Source organism: Erinaceus europaeus, chromosome 4 (genome assembly GCF_950295315.1).
Source record: "Erinaceus europaeus chromosome 4, mEriEur2.1, whole genome shotgun sequence".
NCBI classification, from domain to species: domain Eukaryota; kingdom Metazoa; phylum Chordata; class Mammalia; order Eulipotyphla; family Erinaceidae; genus Erinaceus; species Erinaceus europaeus.
The window spans coordinates 49,935,301-49,954,187 of NC_080165.1; the positions used below are offsets into that span (position 1 = coordinate 49,935,301).

The following is an 18,887-nucleotide window of genomic DNA, read 5'->3' on the forward strand; positions in this document are numbered from 1 at the left end:
CTTTCATTTATAGACCTCTCTGGAGCAGGGTCAAATTTGATTGTTGTTGGTGACACAAAAAGAAAACAACTGGTGTGCCTGGCTGAGTGCACTTTGCCATTCGAATAGGTTAAACATGTTAGAAGTGTGTGTGTGTGTGTGTGTGTGTGTGTGTGTGTGTTTATCTACCTTTAATTTCAGAACCTTCAGAAACTACAAACCACAATTGTGTATCTGCAGGATGGTGATGTGCGTTCTCCAAACAGATTTCTGTAACAACGTTAAAGGTGATTTACAAATGATTTATTAGATGTTTTTTCCACAAAAATGTATCCTCTATATAACTAATTTCTATACATACAAAGTAATTTTCATTTAGCTTTTAGTTACTTCTTAGGAGTTTTCATCTTTCTGATCATCCACCGTCTTGCAAACTTCTTGGCATTTTGCTTTCTCTGAGTTCCTAGAATAGAACAAAAGTTACATGCATTATCACATAAAATTCCTGAAAAGCAATTTAAAATGTTTACAGGTTCTTATATGAATGTAAACACTAAAGTTAGGTTTACCAAATTAGACCATAGTGGTTTGGAAGGTGGCGCAGTTGGATAAAACCTTGGACTCTCAAACATGAGGTCCTGAGTGTGAGCCCAGCATTGATGCTATCTTGTATCAGTATTTAATAAATGTAAAAATAAATCTTTAATGAAAGTCACATTATAATTAGATGTATATCACTGGTCTACTGTTCAGAAACAACTTTAAAATACAGATATCTTAAGGGAAATGTGATACTCAATATTGAAGTATTCGCTATTTCCTTGAAAGAAGAACACTGCAGAGAAACAGGATGGTCTGCTCGCTCAGTAGCATCAGACTCGCAAGCCACTGATCCCAGAGGCCGTTGGTGGCTCAAATCCCTGCCACCACTGTATGATGCCAGAATAGTACTTTGGTCTCTCTCATAACAAATATTTAAAAAATATTCACTGGTTGCATATAATCATACTATATAAGTACACATATAACATAATATTACAGAACCAAAAGAAGCTGGATCTTACCCCAAGTAGTATTCAAAAACTGTACTGCAGCCTTTTTCACTGGTAACCTTTTATTTTCAAGAGACAGGAACTTATTTACTAGAAAAGATAATTATTTGTCATTTTTCATCTTATTTACAAGTATAAATTAGAAAAACAGCATAAGGAAATTACCAGTAGTTCTGTTGGTTCCTGGACCATATAAAGAATTTTGTATGAAGGCTTTGGCTGCCTCTTTCCTTGAATCTCTTAGATCTTCATCTTTTAGCCTTAGAGCAACATAGCTTTTATTCTGGCTGGTAAGTAATACAAAAGGTTAAAATGAAGTTAATAGCATGCTTATTTCCAAAATAAGGATTAAAAAGAAATAGCCTCAAATAGTGAAGTCTACTTTTGTGCATGCAAAGATACAATAATACATTTTGGAGCTAGTTTAAAAGAAATTAATATTTTAAAAAAAGATAAACTAATATTCACATTTTAGTAGACCAAGTCTCATTTATGCATAAATATCAAAATGTTTCCCAGAGAACACAATCTTTAAAAGTTAATTTTCCAACAAGGGCAACAAAGGGAATAAATAAAATAAATATTTAAAAAAAGTTAATTTTCCTATATAAACTAATAATTTAATTCTCTCAAAGACCATCTTTACATTCTACATTACAGATATGTCTTACCCAACAGATTGCACTTTCTGCACCTTAGTCTTCTTGGAATCACTTATTTTTTCACATTTTTCATTTTTCTTTTGCAAACTGACTAAAAAAAAAAAATTCTAATTAGCATCTATGCAAAAGTAAATTGAGAACATTTACTGGAGTTCCCTTTAAAGATTCATTATACAGTAGTATGGATTCCACTTTTATCTAAAAAACAAAAACCCAACCTCTAAACTTGGCCAGGCCTATTTATTTATTGCCTCTAGGGTTATTGCTGGGGCTCAGTGCCTGCACCACAAATTCACTGCTTCTGGAGGCTATTTTTTTCCCCTTTTGTTGCCCTTGTTTTATCATTGTGGTTATTATTGTTGTTGTTGGATAGGACAGAGAGAAATGGAGAAGACAGTGGGAGGGAAATATAGACCTGCTTCACCACTCTTGAAGCGACTCCCTACAGGTAGGAAGCTGGGGCGCAAACGGATCCTTACACAGGTCTTTGCATTCGCGCCATGTACACTTAACTCAGCGCTACCACCTGACCCCCCAGGCCTATTTACTTACATGTTCTCTTTGTGAGAGCCTGTGCCATTTGACTGCAAATGCACTTGACACCCTTGCATTAAGTTACTAAAAGTAGTGCATACCTTTTAATTTTGGTGGTGATTTCTTTATGCTAAGGAAGGACAGAATAAAAACTATTAGAATGGAAGACAAGAGATTACTCAACTTGTTTCACTTGATAACATTCTCCCTTTCATAGCTATCGCCCTCAAATTTCACTCAGTACTTTAGAAAGTCACTCCCCAAAACACTGCCCCTAAACTCCCTATCAACAAACTAGTATATACTTGGAAGGTTATCTTTTTAGAGCTTAAAACCTGAATGTGTATTAGCAAATTTTTAAAATATTTATTTTGAACAGACAACAGAAATTGAGGGGAGGGGCACTTTAGAGAGAGAAAGACACCCACAACACTTTATGAAGCTCCCCCACGTCAGGTGGGGCTGGGGGCTTCGGCTGGGTGCACCACAGCTTGGCCCCCTTACTAGCAGGCTTCTAGAAGAGCTGATTGTTATTGCTTAATGGAGTTAGCCTTCAAATATTTACAAGTCTAAATGAAATGGGAAACCATGAGGACTGGTTGGTAACAAGTAAAGCAAGTATGGGTTAAGCTAAACTCTAGGGCCCTGTGGCTAAGTATCTGTTACTCCACTAAATTTCAAAATATTACATCTGCCCCAGTTCAATAACAGCTGCACAACAGTTTACTGGATGAACATACCCTGGGCTTCAGAAGCTAGTCATCTATGGGAGTGAACAAAATAAACTGGCAAGCGAATGAAAAGTGTCATGTTTCCCTTCACCTTTCCCACTAAACAGAGAGATATTAAAAAGCTTCTTCATTTAGGCACTATAATTTCCCCAGTTATGTGGATGCAAATAAATGTGCCAAAGTGCAGTTTGCAGACGGTTGCATGTAAGCGAGTAACAGGAAGACCCAATACTTACTTTGCTTGCGACGCTGCAGTTAATTTCTCTAGGACAGCGTCTGGAAGGAGTTTCCTTTTCTAGATAATGACATTTTAAAATTTAATGGGGGAGGCACACAGCATAATGGTTATGCAAAGATGCCTGAGGCTCCAACGTCCCAAGTTCAGTCCCCTGTACCACCATAAACTAGAGCTGAGCAAATAAGGACAGCCTCATAGTATGGGTGGAGGTAAATGATCCGATGGGCAGTACCCCCCACCCTGAGTCGCGCTCTCTAAACTGGGCTGGTGGGAAATATATTCAGGAAAGGCTGGCAAGCTGTATTCTCACCCAGTCCCTGTGACACACTGGAAGGCAGTTCCGCCCCTGGCCCAGCAGCCAGATACCGGACAGCAAGGTGTGGGTGTGGCTGTGTGGCGGCGGGGGTGCTCGTGGTTTACAAAGCATCTCATGCCCACAACCCGGTTGCAGATTAAAAACAAAAGACTCTCGCCAAATCAAAATGACTAGGCGAGTGAACTGAATGAGACTGATGAGACGATTCCCCCCGGCCCGGAGCACAGGCATCTGTTTTCAGGAGCAGCGAGGGCCCCGCCCGCCCTGCACCTGCCCCGCCAGCTTTGGCATCAGCAGCCAGAACTGCTCCGAGTCAAGTTGGGTCGTTTTCAATAGAAACGCCTCGCTCCTCGCTCACCTTCTGCTCTATGAACAGCTCCTCACGCCGCTTCCTCTTCTCCTTTAGCAGCGTTTTATCCCTGGGAGAAGGTGACCGAGACAGGAGGTGAGAGCGGGAAGCGGCGCGGAGGGGCGCCCCCCGCCTCCCCCGCAGACCCGCGGGGCCCCCCACCTGCGCGCGGTCTCCCGCGCTCGCCGCTCCTCTTCCCTCGCTTCTGCCTGGGCGCTGGCGAAGGTCAGCTCCTCCGGGGCCTCGTCCTCCAGCTCATCGTCCCCGTCCTCCTCGGCTTCCAGCGGCTCGGCCGCCGCGCCGCTGCTGGGCTGTCCGAGCAGCAGGCCGTGCTCCGCTTCCTCCTCGGAGGCAGGCGGGCCCTCGTCCACCATCGCCGACGCTGACGCCGGGGCCCGGGACGCGCGCGGCCGGAGCTGCACCATGGTCCGGGCAACCACTGTCTGACCTCTGAACCGGAAGCAGCGCGCCGGCGGAGCGTGACGTTAAAGTGCAAGCGACGCGGTTTCGTCGCCCTCTGCAGGGCTGGAGGTCCCTTTAAACTACTCGGATGCTGACCACGCTACGGGGACCGGAGGCGCGTGAGCACAGCGAGGGGGCGTGGTCTAGCGCGAGGGGCGTGGCGCTTCCCCCTTCATGGCTGCTTAGGGCGCGGGTTGTGGTGCGCGTGCCAGGGGCTTGTTTCTGTACCCGGACATCTTTTAATGCAGCCTCTCGGGAGCAGGTCTGCCGGGCCTCGGCATCCCGGCACCCAGAAATCCTCTGTCTCCTTCTCTGTTGTCTTTTTGTCTAAGCACCGAAATATTAATGATCCTGGCTCATCAGTACTTGTGGATTCTGCTCTATTCACACCATACTCCAGGAAGATACGTAGTTTCAAAGGGAAAACAGGGTGCTCCACCCACAGCTTATTAGCTGCCTCCTCCATTAAAATATAAAGGGGGGGGGGGTAGGTGTGTGTCTGTGAAATAGCTCACTTTGACAGAGCGCTGCATTGCCTTATGGGCGACCATGGTTCAAGCCCAAGCCCCACCAGGTTGAAGGAAGCTTCTGTGCTGTGGTCGCTTTCATACATTCTTTCTTAATATCTCTCTAGCTAAAAAATAAAATAAAATTTAAATGTAAACTGTGGGAGAGCCAATCTGTAGCCCCAGCGCTGGGAATAGGACTGTTCCTATGGTAGTAACCCAGGACCTGGGATGGTGGACCGACCCATCACAAATATTGAATCTGACAAAATGACTCGGCCATTATCTCCTGGATGCAACCTTGAGTGCAATTTATATTTATTTTAGTTAGACGCCCCCCCCCCCCCCGCCCTCTACTTGTGGGGTAACTCTGGGAGTGCTCTTCTGGGCAGGAGATAGTTTAATATTAGTAGTTGTACACAAGGACATATACCAACCAATCCTCTTGCAAGGAGAAAGGGCTTTCCCATCAGCTTGACAGAACTGATTTTCTAAGTGTGCTTGGTATGAAAGGGAATCTCCAAATATTAAGCCCTGCAGTATGCTCATAGTGTACTGTTGCTTACGGTGTGTTTATAAAGAAGCCCTAAAAGAATGTTTATTAAGAAATATGTTTATAGTTCAATGAGTATGGACCCCATAGATAAGAAAGACCCCTGCTTCCCAGTACTGGGAAAGAGTAAAGCCTACCCCCACTGCCACCCAGGTGATGACATCTGGAGCTGGCCACATCAGCCTAGGGTGTTTCCAAGAATATCCCCACCCCCTTTACCCCCCTCCACTCCTTGCAGCTATGAGATGGAAACACCTAGCAAGAAGACTGCCACAGCCAGATCTAAAATGGGCCAAAAATGCAAATCACGCTTGCCACATCTGCTTCTGTAATCTGAATTTGCTTCTGCACTGCCAGAATATAAAACTAGAACTGAACCCTTGTTCAGGACTGGGAGTTTTCAGAGTGATCTAGACTCTTGGTCTGATCCATTCCAATAAACTCCTTTATCCTTCATCCATCCCACCTCCAGTCTTTTTGATATCCAGAAGAATTTTTTGACAGGTAAAGTTTTCACTCTGCTGTATCATATTGGTTGGAGCCAAATCTATCTTAGCCAGGACTTGACCTAATATATTTTTTAACCTCATTTAATTTGATAGAACAAAGAGAAATTCAGAGGGAAGTGGGAGAGGAGAGACACCTGCAGCACTGTTTCACCATTTGTGAAGGTTGCCTCCTGCAGGTAGGGACGGGGGAGATAATATGAAGGGAAGATGGTAGTGCTTCCTAGGATCAGAGACATATACCAGTGCCAGCTTTGCATAGTTGCATACAGTTTTCCTGGCTGATTTATTCTGCATAAACATCCCCCCAGGCAATGTAGAAATGTATCCCTGGGATGGAAAAAACAAATGCAGTGAGTCAATATTTCTTACATAAGATGATAATTACAGTTGAAAAGTAAAATTTCTATCTTCCCATCTTTTGGGAGGGTGTTGGGTCTTGAATCCCTTCTCCTAATCTGAAAAACATATTTGGCACATCCTTCTCTTGATCTGAAAGCAGCCAAAGAACTCTGAAGGGTCCCTTAGACCCAACGGGCAATTTCTTGATCTTTCCTGGTCTGTGTCCCCCATCCATTCTACAATACTAAATGATTATCATTCTCTGAACAAATCAAGCTCTTTTGCCATTCATTTGTATATACTGTCCCCTTTACTGAGACACACTCCCCGTATGCAAGTTCTCTTCATACTTAACAAACTCCAAACCAGACTGATTGCGTCATAGTTTTTCAAGTACCTTAACTTCTACCTTACCTTTTCCCCACTCTGCCCATTTCTTATTGCATTCTCCTCTGTATTTTGCCTAAATTTCTATTATTGTAGTTTCTACACTGTATACCAATTTATACCTTTGAGGAAATATACATTCCTTTTTTTCTCTTTTAAATTATCTTTATTTATTTTTTTTATTAGATAGAGACTACCAGAAATCAAGAGGGAAAGGGGTGATAGAGAGGGAGGGAGGGAGACACTTGTAGCAAGAAGCTATCCCCCTGCAGATGGGAAATGGGGCCTGGAACTTAGATCCTTGTGTATGGCGTCATGTGCACTCAGCCAGGCACGCCACCACCCGGCCCCAAGAGTTCAGCTTTCTTTTTTCTTTTCTTTTTTTGTTAAAGATTTTATTTATTAATGAGAAAGACAGGAGGAGAGAGAAAGAATAAGACATCTCTCTGGCACATGTGCTGCCAGGGATCGAACTCAAGACCTCATGCTTGAGAATCCAAAGCTTTATCAGTGCACCACCACCCGGACCACAAGAGTTTAGCTTTCTAAGCTCCAATGTCTCCATGGTTAAATACATCCATGTAAATACTTCAGAGGAAATTTAAATAAATTACTGTCAGAAATATCCATTTCTTACTAATCATTTTATTTCAGATGTCCATTATATAGTAGATGTTCAGCAAATATTAGATTAATTCCCCCTCACATAAATTTTGTATTTTCAATTCTCCCTTCACCTCTTATTTAGATAATACCTTATTTTAAAACAAGACCAGTGGTCTGGGAGGTGGTGCAATAAATAAAACATTGAACTTTCAAACATGAGGTCCTGAGATCAATCCCAGGCAACACATGTCCCAGAGTGATGCTCTGATTTTCTTTCTATCTCTCCTATCTTTCTTATTAATAAAGAAATAAGATTGTTTAAAAAAGATTAAACGACAGGGGCCAGGCGGTGGCGCACCTGGTTAAGTGCACACATTACAGTGCACAAGGACATAGGTTCAAGCTCCTGGTCCCCATCTGTAGGGGAAAAGTTTCATAAGTGGTGAAGCAGGGCTGCAGGTGTCTCTCTGTCTCTCTCCCTCACTATCTCCCCCTCCTCTCTCAACTTCTCTCTGTCCCTATCCAGTTAATAAATAAATTTTAAAAATTTAAAAAGATTAAAGGACAAAAGTAATATGACAAAAATATGAGCAAAAAATGGTAAGACACAAAATTTTTTTAAATGATGCTAGTAGCAAAAACCTATAATCTAGAAAGGAGTTGCAAAGAACAGTTGTGAACTGAGCCTTGGTCAGAAATTACAAATGAAAAATACTGGGTTCGAGCCCCTAGCCCCACCTGCAGGGGAAAAGCTTCATGAGTGGTGAAGCAGTGCTGCAGGTGTCTCTCTGTCTCTTTTCCTCTCTATCTCTTCCTCCCCTCTTGATTTCTGTCCATCCAATAAATAAATATAATTTTTAAAAAATGAAAAATATAATCAGATCCATAAACTGTGTTGATTTCTATCATTGCTAATACAAGGAAAATGTCTAAAGTTAATTTTGGGAAGGCCAACACACCATAAAAAAAAAAAAGCCGGGAGTCGGGCGGTAGCGCAGCGGGTTAAGTGCACATGGCACAAAGCGCAAGGACCGGCCTGAGGATCCCGGTTCAAGCCCTCGATTCCCCACCTGCAGGGGATTCGCTTCACAAGCGGTGAAGCAGGTCTGTAGGTGTCTATCTTTCTCTCCCCCACTTTGTCTTCCCCTCCTCTCTCAATTTCTCTCTGTCCTATCCAACAACAACGACATCAATAACAACAACAATAAAAAAAAACAAGGGCAACAAAAGGGAATAAATAATAATAATAAAAACTTTTTTTAAAAAGCCTTTTGTTTCTTTGTTTGTTTGCTTTTGTTTTGTTTTTATCCCTGAGCATTGCTCAGCTCTGGTTGATTGGGGATTGAACCTGGGACTTTGGAGCCTCAGGCATAAAAGTCTTTTTTGCATAATTGTTATGGTATCTCCTTAGCTCAAGTCATGTTATTTTGTGCACACAACTGTATTATAAGCCTTGCAAGGTCATTCATGTTAAGTCCACATATGTAAAGTACGACTCCTAAGGGTACCTGCCTAGCCCTTCATTCCAGCCCCACAGGTAATGATCACTCCTCTTATACAAAGGATTTTTGGATTTTTCGTTTTTTAGGACCTTTGGGATTTGTTTATTAAAAAGCATGACTTGCAAATGCACTACAAAGTTTTATGTTTCAGTTGTTTGCCTGTGTTTGTCTACTTCTACAAAATCCAGAGATGTATGTTAAATGCAACTTAAGGGGTTAGGGTAATGGGCACAGGTGAACAGTTACCCAGGGAAGCTGTCCCCAGTTCACAGGACCTATAGCCTTCCTATGCCATCTACTAAAGGCCACTTCTTGGTCACAGTCCTGATGCTTGCAGGAGAGCAGACACCTCAGTGGCCCTGGGTGCTGAGCAGAGAACTGTTTTGTCTAGGTTTCAAAGAGAGACCTACATCCTCACAAGCTTATGCTATGGTAGTAAGATATATCTTTTTCAGTCCCACAAGGAAAACTCCATCCAGAATTCAGTGCCGAGGAAAACTGGCCAAACCTGGCAGAAGTGACACTTTTCTGTGATACTGAAAGATAGTCGACCATCATCCCTCCCATTCCTTCTTGACTTCCAAGAAGCCCAGTGCTTTCTTAAATAAAAAATAAATAAATAAAAAATAAAAAAAAGAAAAAAAGAAAATCAATGTGCATCTGTGACAGTAAGTTCACTTCAGTGAAGTCCAGCTTGATCCTTCACCACCAGATATTGTTTCTTTTTCTTTCTTTCTAAAAAAAAAAAAAAAAAAGAAGAAGCCCAGTGCTGAATCTTGGGCAGATGTATTTATCCTTCAGGTCCAAATATTTGCATCATTATTTATTCTCATCCTGATTTTCTATCTTGTGATGATTCTCACTTTCTTCCTTGAGTAAGAGAGGAAGTTATCCAGTATACTTTGAGTTTAGGCAGTCAGACAAGGTAAACACTGAATAGAATAGGCCCCCAACAAAGACATCTCTTGATGTGTAAGATCTTTACACAATAAGTTATCTTCTGTACAGAGTGATTTTATTTTCTACTAAAATTTGTGCAAAAATCAGAAATTTCAGTGTTTTTCCAAAAACCTCTACTTCTATCTTTGCCCACAGAACAAAACTACAATTGAAATAATTACATGTTAAGACAACCTAATTATTAATAGGAATTTTCCCCTCATTTTAATCAATCAAACACATCAGAGGTGTCTTATGTTCAAACCAAATAATATGCATTAACTTTATAGCTTTCTGACACCTAAATATATTTGACACTGCCGTTTATCAACAGGTTAAAATTTCCAGCTGGAGAATCAGCATAACATTAGACCTTAAAAATTGAATGCACATCCCACAAGATTTGTTTTTCCTGTTTGTGGCATAGTATTTATACCTACTATGACTTCTGCTTGTCCTGGGACAATTAAGAAATAGTTTCAGTTTCATGAGGAGCCAGGGCTTCAGGAAGAGTTGTACCACAGGGCCCTTGGAAATGAAACCTGAAATATAAGGACAAACACAGCTGGATTGTGAGCACAGTGACTACTACTTTAGCAAAAACACATTTCTTACTTACATCAGAGTAAAAATCCAAATTCTCACATAGTACCCTGAAGTTTTGCACCTAGTTCTGCTTATTTGTCTAATTTCTTTTTCTCTTTTTCCTCCATCACCCCCCCATCCCCAACCAGGGATATCACTGGAGCTTACTCTGTACCTGCAAAACTCCACTGCTCCCAGCAGGCCATATTTTTCTTTTTTTTTTTTTTATGTGTTAGGATAGAGAGGAAATGAGAGGAGCTGGGTGGTGGTGCACCTGGTTGAGAGCACATGTTACAATGCACAAGGACCCAGGTTCAAACCCCTGGTCCCCACCTACAGGGGGAAAGCTTTGCAAGTGGTGAAGCAGTGTTGCAGGTATCTGTCTTTCCCTCTCCCTCTCTATCACCCCCTTTCCTCTGATTTCTGGCTGTCTCTATCCAATAAATACATATAATTAAAAAAATAGGAAAACAAAACAAAAAAAGAGAGAGGAAATGAGAAAGGAATGGGGAAGGAGATAAAGAGAGACACCTGCAGCCCTGCTTCACAGCTTGTAAAGCTTCCCCCTTACCCGTGGGGACCAGGAACTGTGGACTTGAACCCTGGTCTTTGCGAGACCACCATACTCTTTGACCAATGTATAAAAATTCAAGATAAAGACATTTTACTATGAGTTGACTGCTGTGCACAGTAATTTAAGAAAACAGTTGACTAGAACTCATATGCCATTAACAAGATTTTTTTAAAGATTAATTCTGTTATTTATTAATGAGAGAGAGAGGCAGAGCATCACTCTGGCACAAGCTATAGCTGAGAGTCCCACACTTTATTCACTGCATTACCTCCTGGGCCACTAACTACACCATTTTAAGGAATAGAGAAGCAGCTATGATTATAAAGTTCTCTTGTGATTAAAAAAGCAGAAAGAGTAAATAGAAGGCAGGAAAAATAGCAAAGTATTTCTGCTTATTTCAATGAAATATATTTAGGATGGAAAATGCAAACACTGAAAAATAAAAGCAAGATTTTCTAGTATATTATCAACAAGAAAACCAATTCATCACAGGTAAAAATGGAACAAGCATTTCCTTAATGTAATTACTTGTTAGTATTATTTGTTCTTTCTCAGATTGATTTACTATGAGAGAGGAAGGAAAGAGAAAGAGATAAAGGCCAGAGTACAGCTCAGTTCTGATATATGGTGTTACTGGGGATAGAATCCATGGCCTGTGGAGCTTCAGGCATGTAAATTGGGCTGACCTATCTTTCTGGCACCATATTATTTATACAACGTATTATAACTGCCTTTGATCTTCAAATCCTGTTCTTTCAGTAAATGCCACTATGGGCATTGCCTGACCAAATAGCAACTCCCCTACTCCTGCCACACACATTATCTTGAACACTGGCTGCTAGGAGGCTTTTTCCTGGCACAGTGATTATAATGTAATCCCTTGAGGGCTTCCTAAGAATTACAATGGAGCAAGGAGAACTTTTAAGAAATTCCTTATAAGTGGGACTTAATAAATAGGGACAGAGACAGAGAACACAAAGTAAAACTTGGACTGGGCATGCATGGTGTGTTGCATCAAAGCAAAGGGCTCTGGGGAAGGGAGGGGAAGGACAGAAGCGAACTTTGGGGCCCTGGTACATAATGAATTTTTACCCATGTGTCAATGGCTACACTGTAAACTATTAACTCTCCAAAAAAAAAAAAGTAAGAAAAAAAGCAACATGAAAAAAGAAGAGATATTTCTATGCTGTGTTAAGGGATGGGAACTCTTCTATACAGCTAGCAAGAATGTAGATTGGTCCTCCCTTTGTGGAAAACAGTGTGGAGATTTCTCAAAACACTAGAAATGGACCTACCCTATGTCCTAGAAATTTCTCTCCTGGGGATTTAGGAGAGGAAAAACACCTATCCAAAGGGATTGATGTGCATTTATATTCATAGCAGCACTATTTGTAACAGCCCAAACTGGGAAGCAATTCAGATGCCCAAAGACAGATAAGTGGCTAAAGAAAGTTGTGGTATCTACACACAAGGGAATACTACTCAGCTGTTAGAAATGATCAAATTATCTCCTTTGCCTCATTTTGAATGGATCGTGAATGAATCCTGTTAAGTGAGATATACAAGCAAGAGCAGGATGAATACCAGATGATCTCACTTATAGGTGGAACTTAAGAAACAAAGAAAGGGAGAACACAAGATGAAACTTGAACTGGGTGTGGTATATTACATCAAAGCATGGAACTATTGTGGAGAAGGGGGTGGGAGGGAGTGAAGAGGGCATACGGGTCCTGGTTCATGATCATGGAAAAGGATCTAAGTTGGGAGTGAGAGTGTTCTGCAGACACCAATTATGGGGAGATGAGAAATTGTACCCATATCTCAAGAACTGAACTGTAGAACATGATCCCTCAATAAAATGATTTAAAAAAGAAATTCCCATATCCTTATCCATACATGTTCTCTTTCCTAAGAAAGTGACTTTCAAGTGCCCTTCTGTATTCATCGTTCTTTCACTTTAAAAATGTAAAATAGTGGTGGAGGGTGGATGGGGGGGGGGATTGGTGGCAGTGGTACAGCCAGTTAAGCTATCTGGTTAGCATACACATTACCATGATCAAGTTCAAGCCTCTGGTCCCTACCTGCAGTAGAAAAGCTTGACAAGCAGTAAAACAGTGTTGCAGGTATCTCTCTCTCTCTCCCTCTCTATTATCCCCTTCCCTCTTAAGTTTTCTCTGTCCTATCAGATGACAGAGAAAAAGAGAGTGGGGAGAGACAGAGAGAGGTAGGAAGGAAGGAAGAAAGGAAGGTAGAAAAAAAGCAAAAATTAGGGGCTGGGTGGTGGTGCACCTAGTTGAGTGCACATTACCAAGCCAAAGGACCTAGGTTCAAGTCCCCAGTTCCCACCTGCAGGGGGAAGCTTTATAAATGGGTGAAGCAGTGTGTCAGGTGTTTCTCTTTCTCTCTCCATTTCAATCTCCTCCTCTCTCAACTTGCCTCTGTCTCTATCCAATTAATAAATAAAATATTTTAAAAGGGAAAAACTATCCACCAGGGATAAGTCATGCAGGCATTGAGCTCCAACAATAACTCTTGTAGCAAAATAAATAAATAAAACAAAATATCATACCATTCCTCTTACCTACTATAAATCTTAAAATGAACTATGTTTATCCTAGAATGTGAAAGCTTGAGAGTGTCATTGCTACAAGTAGCTTCACTAAAAAGACATTTATAATATGTAGATTTGAAAAAAATCAAGATTTCAAAAAACTAATTAACATATCCTTCTGTAAGTATGGATTTTTTTTTTTACATTTATTACCTTTATGAAAAAAAAAGAGAGACCAAAGCACAATATTGGCACATACGTTATCAAGGATGGAAACTGAGGTCTCACAAATGCAAATATGCACTCTACATTCTGGGCCATCTACCATCCCATGCCATACCGGGGTATTCATTTTTGCTTTCAATGAAAGTGAAAGAAGGTCTAAAAGAACTATCAATGAACTAAATGTACAATACTACAATTTTTTTTTTATTTAAGAAAGTCTTAATTAACAAAACCATAGGGTAGGAGGGGTACAATTCCACACAATTCCCACCACCCATTCTCCATATCCCACCCCCTCCCCTGATAGCTTTCCCATTCTCTATCCCTCTGGGAGCATGGACCCAGGGTCATTGTGGGTTGCAGAAGGTAGAAGGTCTGGCTTCTGTAATTGCTTCCCTGCTGAACAATACTACAAATTTTTAACACATAACTTGAAAGGAGGGTTGAATTCTAATGGCGATTCTATAACAAAATCTCTTTAGTGCCTAAGGTTATTGTGGTCCAGGCTTCTCACTACATACGTCTATCTATAATGAAGCAGACACTCAGAATAACAATGGGTATTTAAAATGTAAGATTTAGGGGCCAGGTGGTGGCACACCTGCTTGAGCACAGACATTATTACATTGTGCAAGGACCAGAGTTCAAACCACCAGCCCTAGATGCAGTGAGAAAACTTTCCAAGCAGAGAAGCAGTGCTAAAGCAGTCTCTCTCCCTCTCCATCTTCCCCTTCCCTCTCAATTTCTCTCTATCTCTATCCAATAAAAATATTTTTGGGAGGTGGGGCTATGGTGCATCAGCAGCTGTGTTTCTCTCCTCTCCTCTCCTGGGTCAACTAGGAATACCAAAGGAGACCTCTTGGGACTGCAACAAAACAGGACTAGAATGACTTCAGGAACCCACCAAATCACCAGTGAGTGCAAACACGTGTGGCTCATGGACAGAGAGGAGCCTAGGGAGAGATTAAGTGACTGATAACAGTCCAACAGTTTACCAGTTGAGACACCACCTCCAGTCTGCTTCACCAATAAAAAGATAGCTGAAGGGAGGAGAGGACTCACTAAGACTCACCAAATGCAACTGTGAGCCTCCATTGCTACTGCCCTCAGAATCTGGAGCAGTGGAAGGGAGGCCCTGTGTTGACACCAGGGGACAGAGAACTAACCAGGAAACTCAGGAGAAGACCTATACCTCCCTGACCTAGCTGTGGGGCTGCGAAAGTCTCTTTGCATAACCACTGGATTATCTCTCCCTCACCTTGCTTTATCTCTTGGTCAGGAGTGAGGCATTAAACTAAGAAGCCTACTTATAGTTTAAAAGCCCTCAGGCTCCCATAGCCCACAGGGAGGAAAAGGCACAAAAGAGGATTTTAAGCCACTGATCTCCAAATCAGGGATTAAAATACTATTGAAACAACTGTTAACTTCCACAACTGTGAACCCTTTAATTACCTTACTTAGACACAATTCAATCCAGGCAACGGTGATCAGTAATTTGAAAAGTACTGCGAGAGGGAACTCATAACATACTATATAAAATGGTTAAACAAACAAGAAGAAATATTGGAGAAATGAACCAGGATAAGAGTCCAGCTAAAATCACCCCAAAGGTTGAAGCACAAACTAATGAGGTCAACATCCAAACAATAGTTAAGGAAATAATCACAGGAGTGAGTAAAGAGTTTGAAAGAATTGTCATCAGAAATGCAGAAACAACAAATGAGACTCTGGAAGAAAGCACTAATTATCTCAAGGTTATTAGAGACCTGAAAACTGAAATAGCTGAGCTAAGAACACAACTATCTGAACAAGCTAAAACAGTATCAGAATAGGGTAACAAAATAGATGAACTCCAAAAAACAGTAGAGGGGAGAGAGAATAGAATAAATAAGGCTGAAGACAGAATTAGCAAGATCAAGGACAAATTAGAGGCAACTAGAAAAGAAGTAAGAGATCTCAAAAAAAGATTAAAAGACTCTGGGGTGGGTGGGGGGGAGAATACAGGTCCAAAAGGATGACAGAGGATGTAGTGGGGGTTGTATTGTTATATGGAAAACTGGGAAATGTTATGCATGTACAAACTACTGTATTTACTGTCGAATATAAAACATTAATTCCCCAATAAAGAAATTAAAAAAGAAAAAAGAAAATATTTTTCAAAAATAAATAAATGGTAAGACTTAGCTTGGCCAGTAATATTCTATCATATCACATTTCAGATTGGAATATGAAACACATAAAACTACTTAGAAAGTTAGTAGTAGAAGGGGCTGGGTGGTGATTCACTGTGAAGGGCATACATGTTACCATGCTTGAGAACCTCAGTCCCCACCTGTAGGGAGGAAGCTTCATCAGTGAGCAATAGGGCAGTGCTACAGATGAGTCTCTTATCTCTCTCCCTTTCTGTTTCTCCGTCTTTATAAAAAATAAAGCAAAATAAAACTGTTGCCAGGAATGTTGGAGTTTCGTAGGTACTGAGCCCCAGCAATAATCCTGGTGGCAAAAAGAAAAAAGGAAGAAAAGAAAAATGAAAGAAAAGGGTGAGGGAAGCTAATACTAAATATAATCTACACTCACCTAGAACAAACTACAAAGTGTTATTACAACTCCTTTTTTTTAGGGCTGGAGAAATAACATAACTTATGCAAAAGAGTTTCCTGTCTGAGGCTCTAAGGTCCTAATTCAATTCCCCACACCATAATAAGTCAGAGTTGAGTAGTGATCTAATATATATATATATATATATATATATATATATATATATATATGTATATATATACATATATACATATATATATTCCTTTATTTGAGTATCTAGTGCTGTTTATTGAAGAATAATTCCTTATAATAGACCCCTTTGTGGGCTTCCCATAGGACCTTGCCCTCAACTTGGATCAACAATGGTAGAGAATGTTCCATCCACCAAAGGGAGGATGGACAACATACTCTATGCTACACCTGAGGAAGATGGGTCTATATTGGGCCAGCTTGGAATGTTCCTACTCATGACCACAGAATGTGAGCTCAGATCTACAGGGATGCAGAGGTCACATAGGCTCCTAAGCTGAATATGGGCTCCAGACCACCTCAAATCAATGGGGTTTACAGTCAACAATATTTATACTCCTTCCCCATATTAGGGAACTACTCTCTTCCCTGATCCAGATCCTTTCTGTCCCTTTTCCAGCCATGATATCATCTCCCCAGACAATAACTTGGATCCACCTGCATATCAGATTTCAGGCTCAGACAAAAAAAAAAACCCACTAGTATAGCCACAGGCCCTTTGGAATATAACTAAAATATGGCTACTAGCTATTTACAAAATGAAGAACCCCCTAACTCTTTATATGCACTATTCCAGCCTTTAGGTTCATGATTGTTCAACAATTTGTTTGGCTTTGTATGTTAACTCTCTTTTTTTTTTTAATTTTTTTAAATTTTTTTTTAAGAAAGGATTAATTAACAAAACCATAGGGTAGGAGGGGTACAACTCCACACAATTCCCACCACCCAATCTCCATATCCCACCCCCTCCCCTGATAGCTTTCCCATTCTCCATCCCTCTGGGAGCATGGACCCAGGGTCATTGTGGGTTGCAGAAGGTAGAAGGTCTGGCTTCTATAATTGCTTCCCCGCTGAACATGGGCGTTGACTGGTCGGTCCATACTCCCAGTCTGCCTCTCTGTTTCCCTAGTAGGGTGTGTCTCTGGGGAAGCTGAGCTCCAGGACACATTGGTGGGGTCTTCAATCTAGGGAAGCCTGGCCAGCATCCTGATGGCATCTGGAACCTGGTGACTGAAAAGAGAGTTAACATACGAAGCCAAACAAATTGTTGGTTAACTCTCTTTTCAACCACCAGGTTCTAGATGCTAACATGATGCCAACCAGACTTCCCTGGGAGGACAACCCCACCAATATGTCCTGGAACTCTGCTTCCCCAGAGCCCCACCCTACTAGGGAAAGAGAGAGGCAGACTGGGAGTATGGATTGACCTGTCAATGCCCATGTTCAGTGGGGAAGCTATTACGGAAGCCAGACCTTCCACCTTCTTCTGCATCCCACAATGACCTTAAGTACATACTCCCAGAGGATTAAAGAATAGGAAAGCTATCAGGGATGGGATAAGGAGATCTGGTGGTGGGAATTGTGTGGAATTGTACCCCTCTTATCCTAGGGTTTTGTCAATGCTTCTTTTTATAAATAAAAAAATAATAAACAAATCTATCAGAAGCATTGCTATTTGAAGTTACATTAGTTGAGATGAAATATGGACATAGGCTCTCCTCTCCCGGATCAACTAGGAATACCAGAGGAGACCACCCGGACCGAAACAAGACAGGACTAGAATGACCACAGAAACCCAGTAAATCACCTGTGAGTACAAACACGTGTGGCTGGTGACAGAGAGGAGAGAGGGGCCTAAGGAGAGATTAAGTGACTGCTAACAGTTCAACAGTTTGTCAGTGGAGACACCACCTCCAGTCTGCTCCACCAACAAGGGGACAGCTGAAGGGAGGAAAGGACTCCCCAGAGACTCACCAAGTGCAACTCTGAGTCTCCATTGCTACTACCCTCAGAATCTGGAGCAGCAACAGGGAGGGACACCAGGGTACAGAGATCTAACCAGGAAACTCAGGAGAAGACCTATACCTCGGTGGCATAGCTGAGGGGCTGTGAAAGTCTCTTTGCATAACCACTGGATTATCTCTGCCACACCCTGCTTTATCTCTTGGTCAGGAGTCAGTGATTAAGCTAAGAAGCCTATTGATAGTTTAAAAGCCCTCAGGCTCCCATAGCCTACAGGGGGAAAAAAAAAGGCTTTTACACCACTGAACTCCAACTCAGGGATTGAAAAAACTGTTAACTTAAATAAAATGGTTAAAACAACAAGAAAAAATATTGGAGACTCGAACCAGGACAAGAGTCCAGCTAAAAGTCCTCCAGAGGGTGAAGCACAAAACAACGAGTTCAACATCCAAATATTAGCTAAGGAAATAATAACAGGAGTGAGTAAAGAATTTGAAAAAATTGTAATCAGAAATGCAGGAACAACAAATGAGAATATGGAAGAAAATTCTAATAATCTCATGGTTATTAGAGAGCTGAAAGCTGAAATCGCTGAGCTAAGAAGGCAACTAGTTGAACAAGCTAAAACAGTATCAGAGCAGGGCAACAAAATAGATGAACTCCAGAAAGCAGTAGAGGGCAGAGAGAATAGAATCAATGAGGCTGAAGACAGAATTAGCAAGATTGAGGATGAATTAGAGACAACTAAAAAAGAAGTA

At 41.3% G+C, this 18,887-nt stretch overlaps 2 protein-coding genes across 5 annotated transcripts in view; both read right to left on the minus strand.

Annotated features, from left to right (window-relative positions):
• Positions 1 to 267: 267 nt before the first annotated feature.
• Positions 268 to 4,332, minus strand: NOL7 (nucleolar protein 7). Its single transcript, XM_060189352.1, has 8 exons — positions 4,024 to 4,332; positions 3,871 to 3,931; positions 3,195 to 3,253; positions 2,329 to 2,357; positions 1,703 to 1,784; positions 1,197 to 1,318; positions 1,044 to 1,121; positions 268 to 442 (listed from the first exon to the last, which is right to left on the minus strand). The coding sequence occupies exons 1-8, from the start codon at positions 4,284 to 4,286 to the stop codon at positions 366 to 368; spliced, it is 771 nt and encodes a 256-aa protein (XP_060045335.1). The 5' UTR covers positions 4,287 to 4,332; the 3' UTR covers positions 268 to 365.
• Positions 4,333 to 9,869: 5,537 nt separating this feature from the next.
• SIRT5 (sirtuin 5) overlaps positions 9,870 to 18,887 on the minus strand; it is a 51,363-nt gene continuing 42,345 nt past the window's right edge. For all 4 annotated transcript variants that reach the window (XM_060189341.1, XM_016195292.2, XM_007539262.3 and 1 more), the window contains exon 9: positions 9,870 to 10,206. In XM_060189341.1, the coding sequence (XP_060045324.1) occupies positions 10,131 to 10,206 (76 nt within the window). In that variant the 3' untranslated portion in view covers positions 9,870 to 10,130. The remainder of the gene's footprint in view (positions 10,207 to 18,887) is intronic.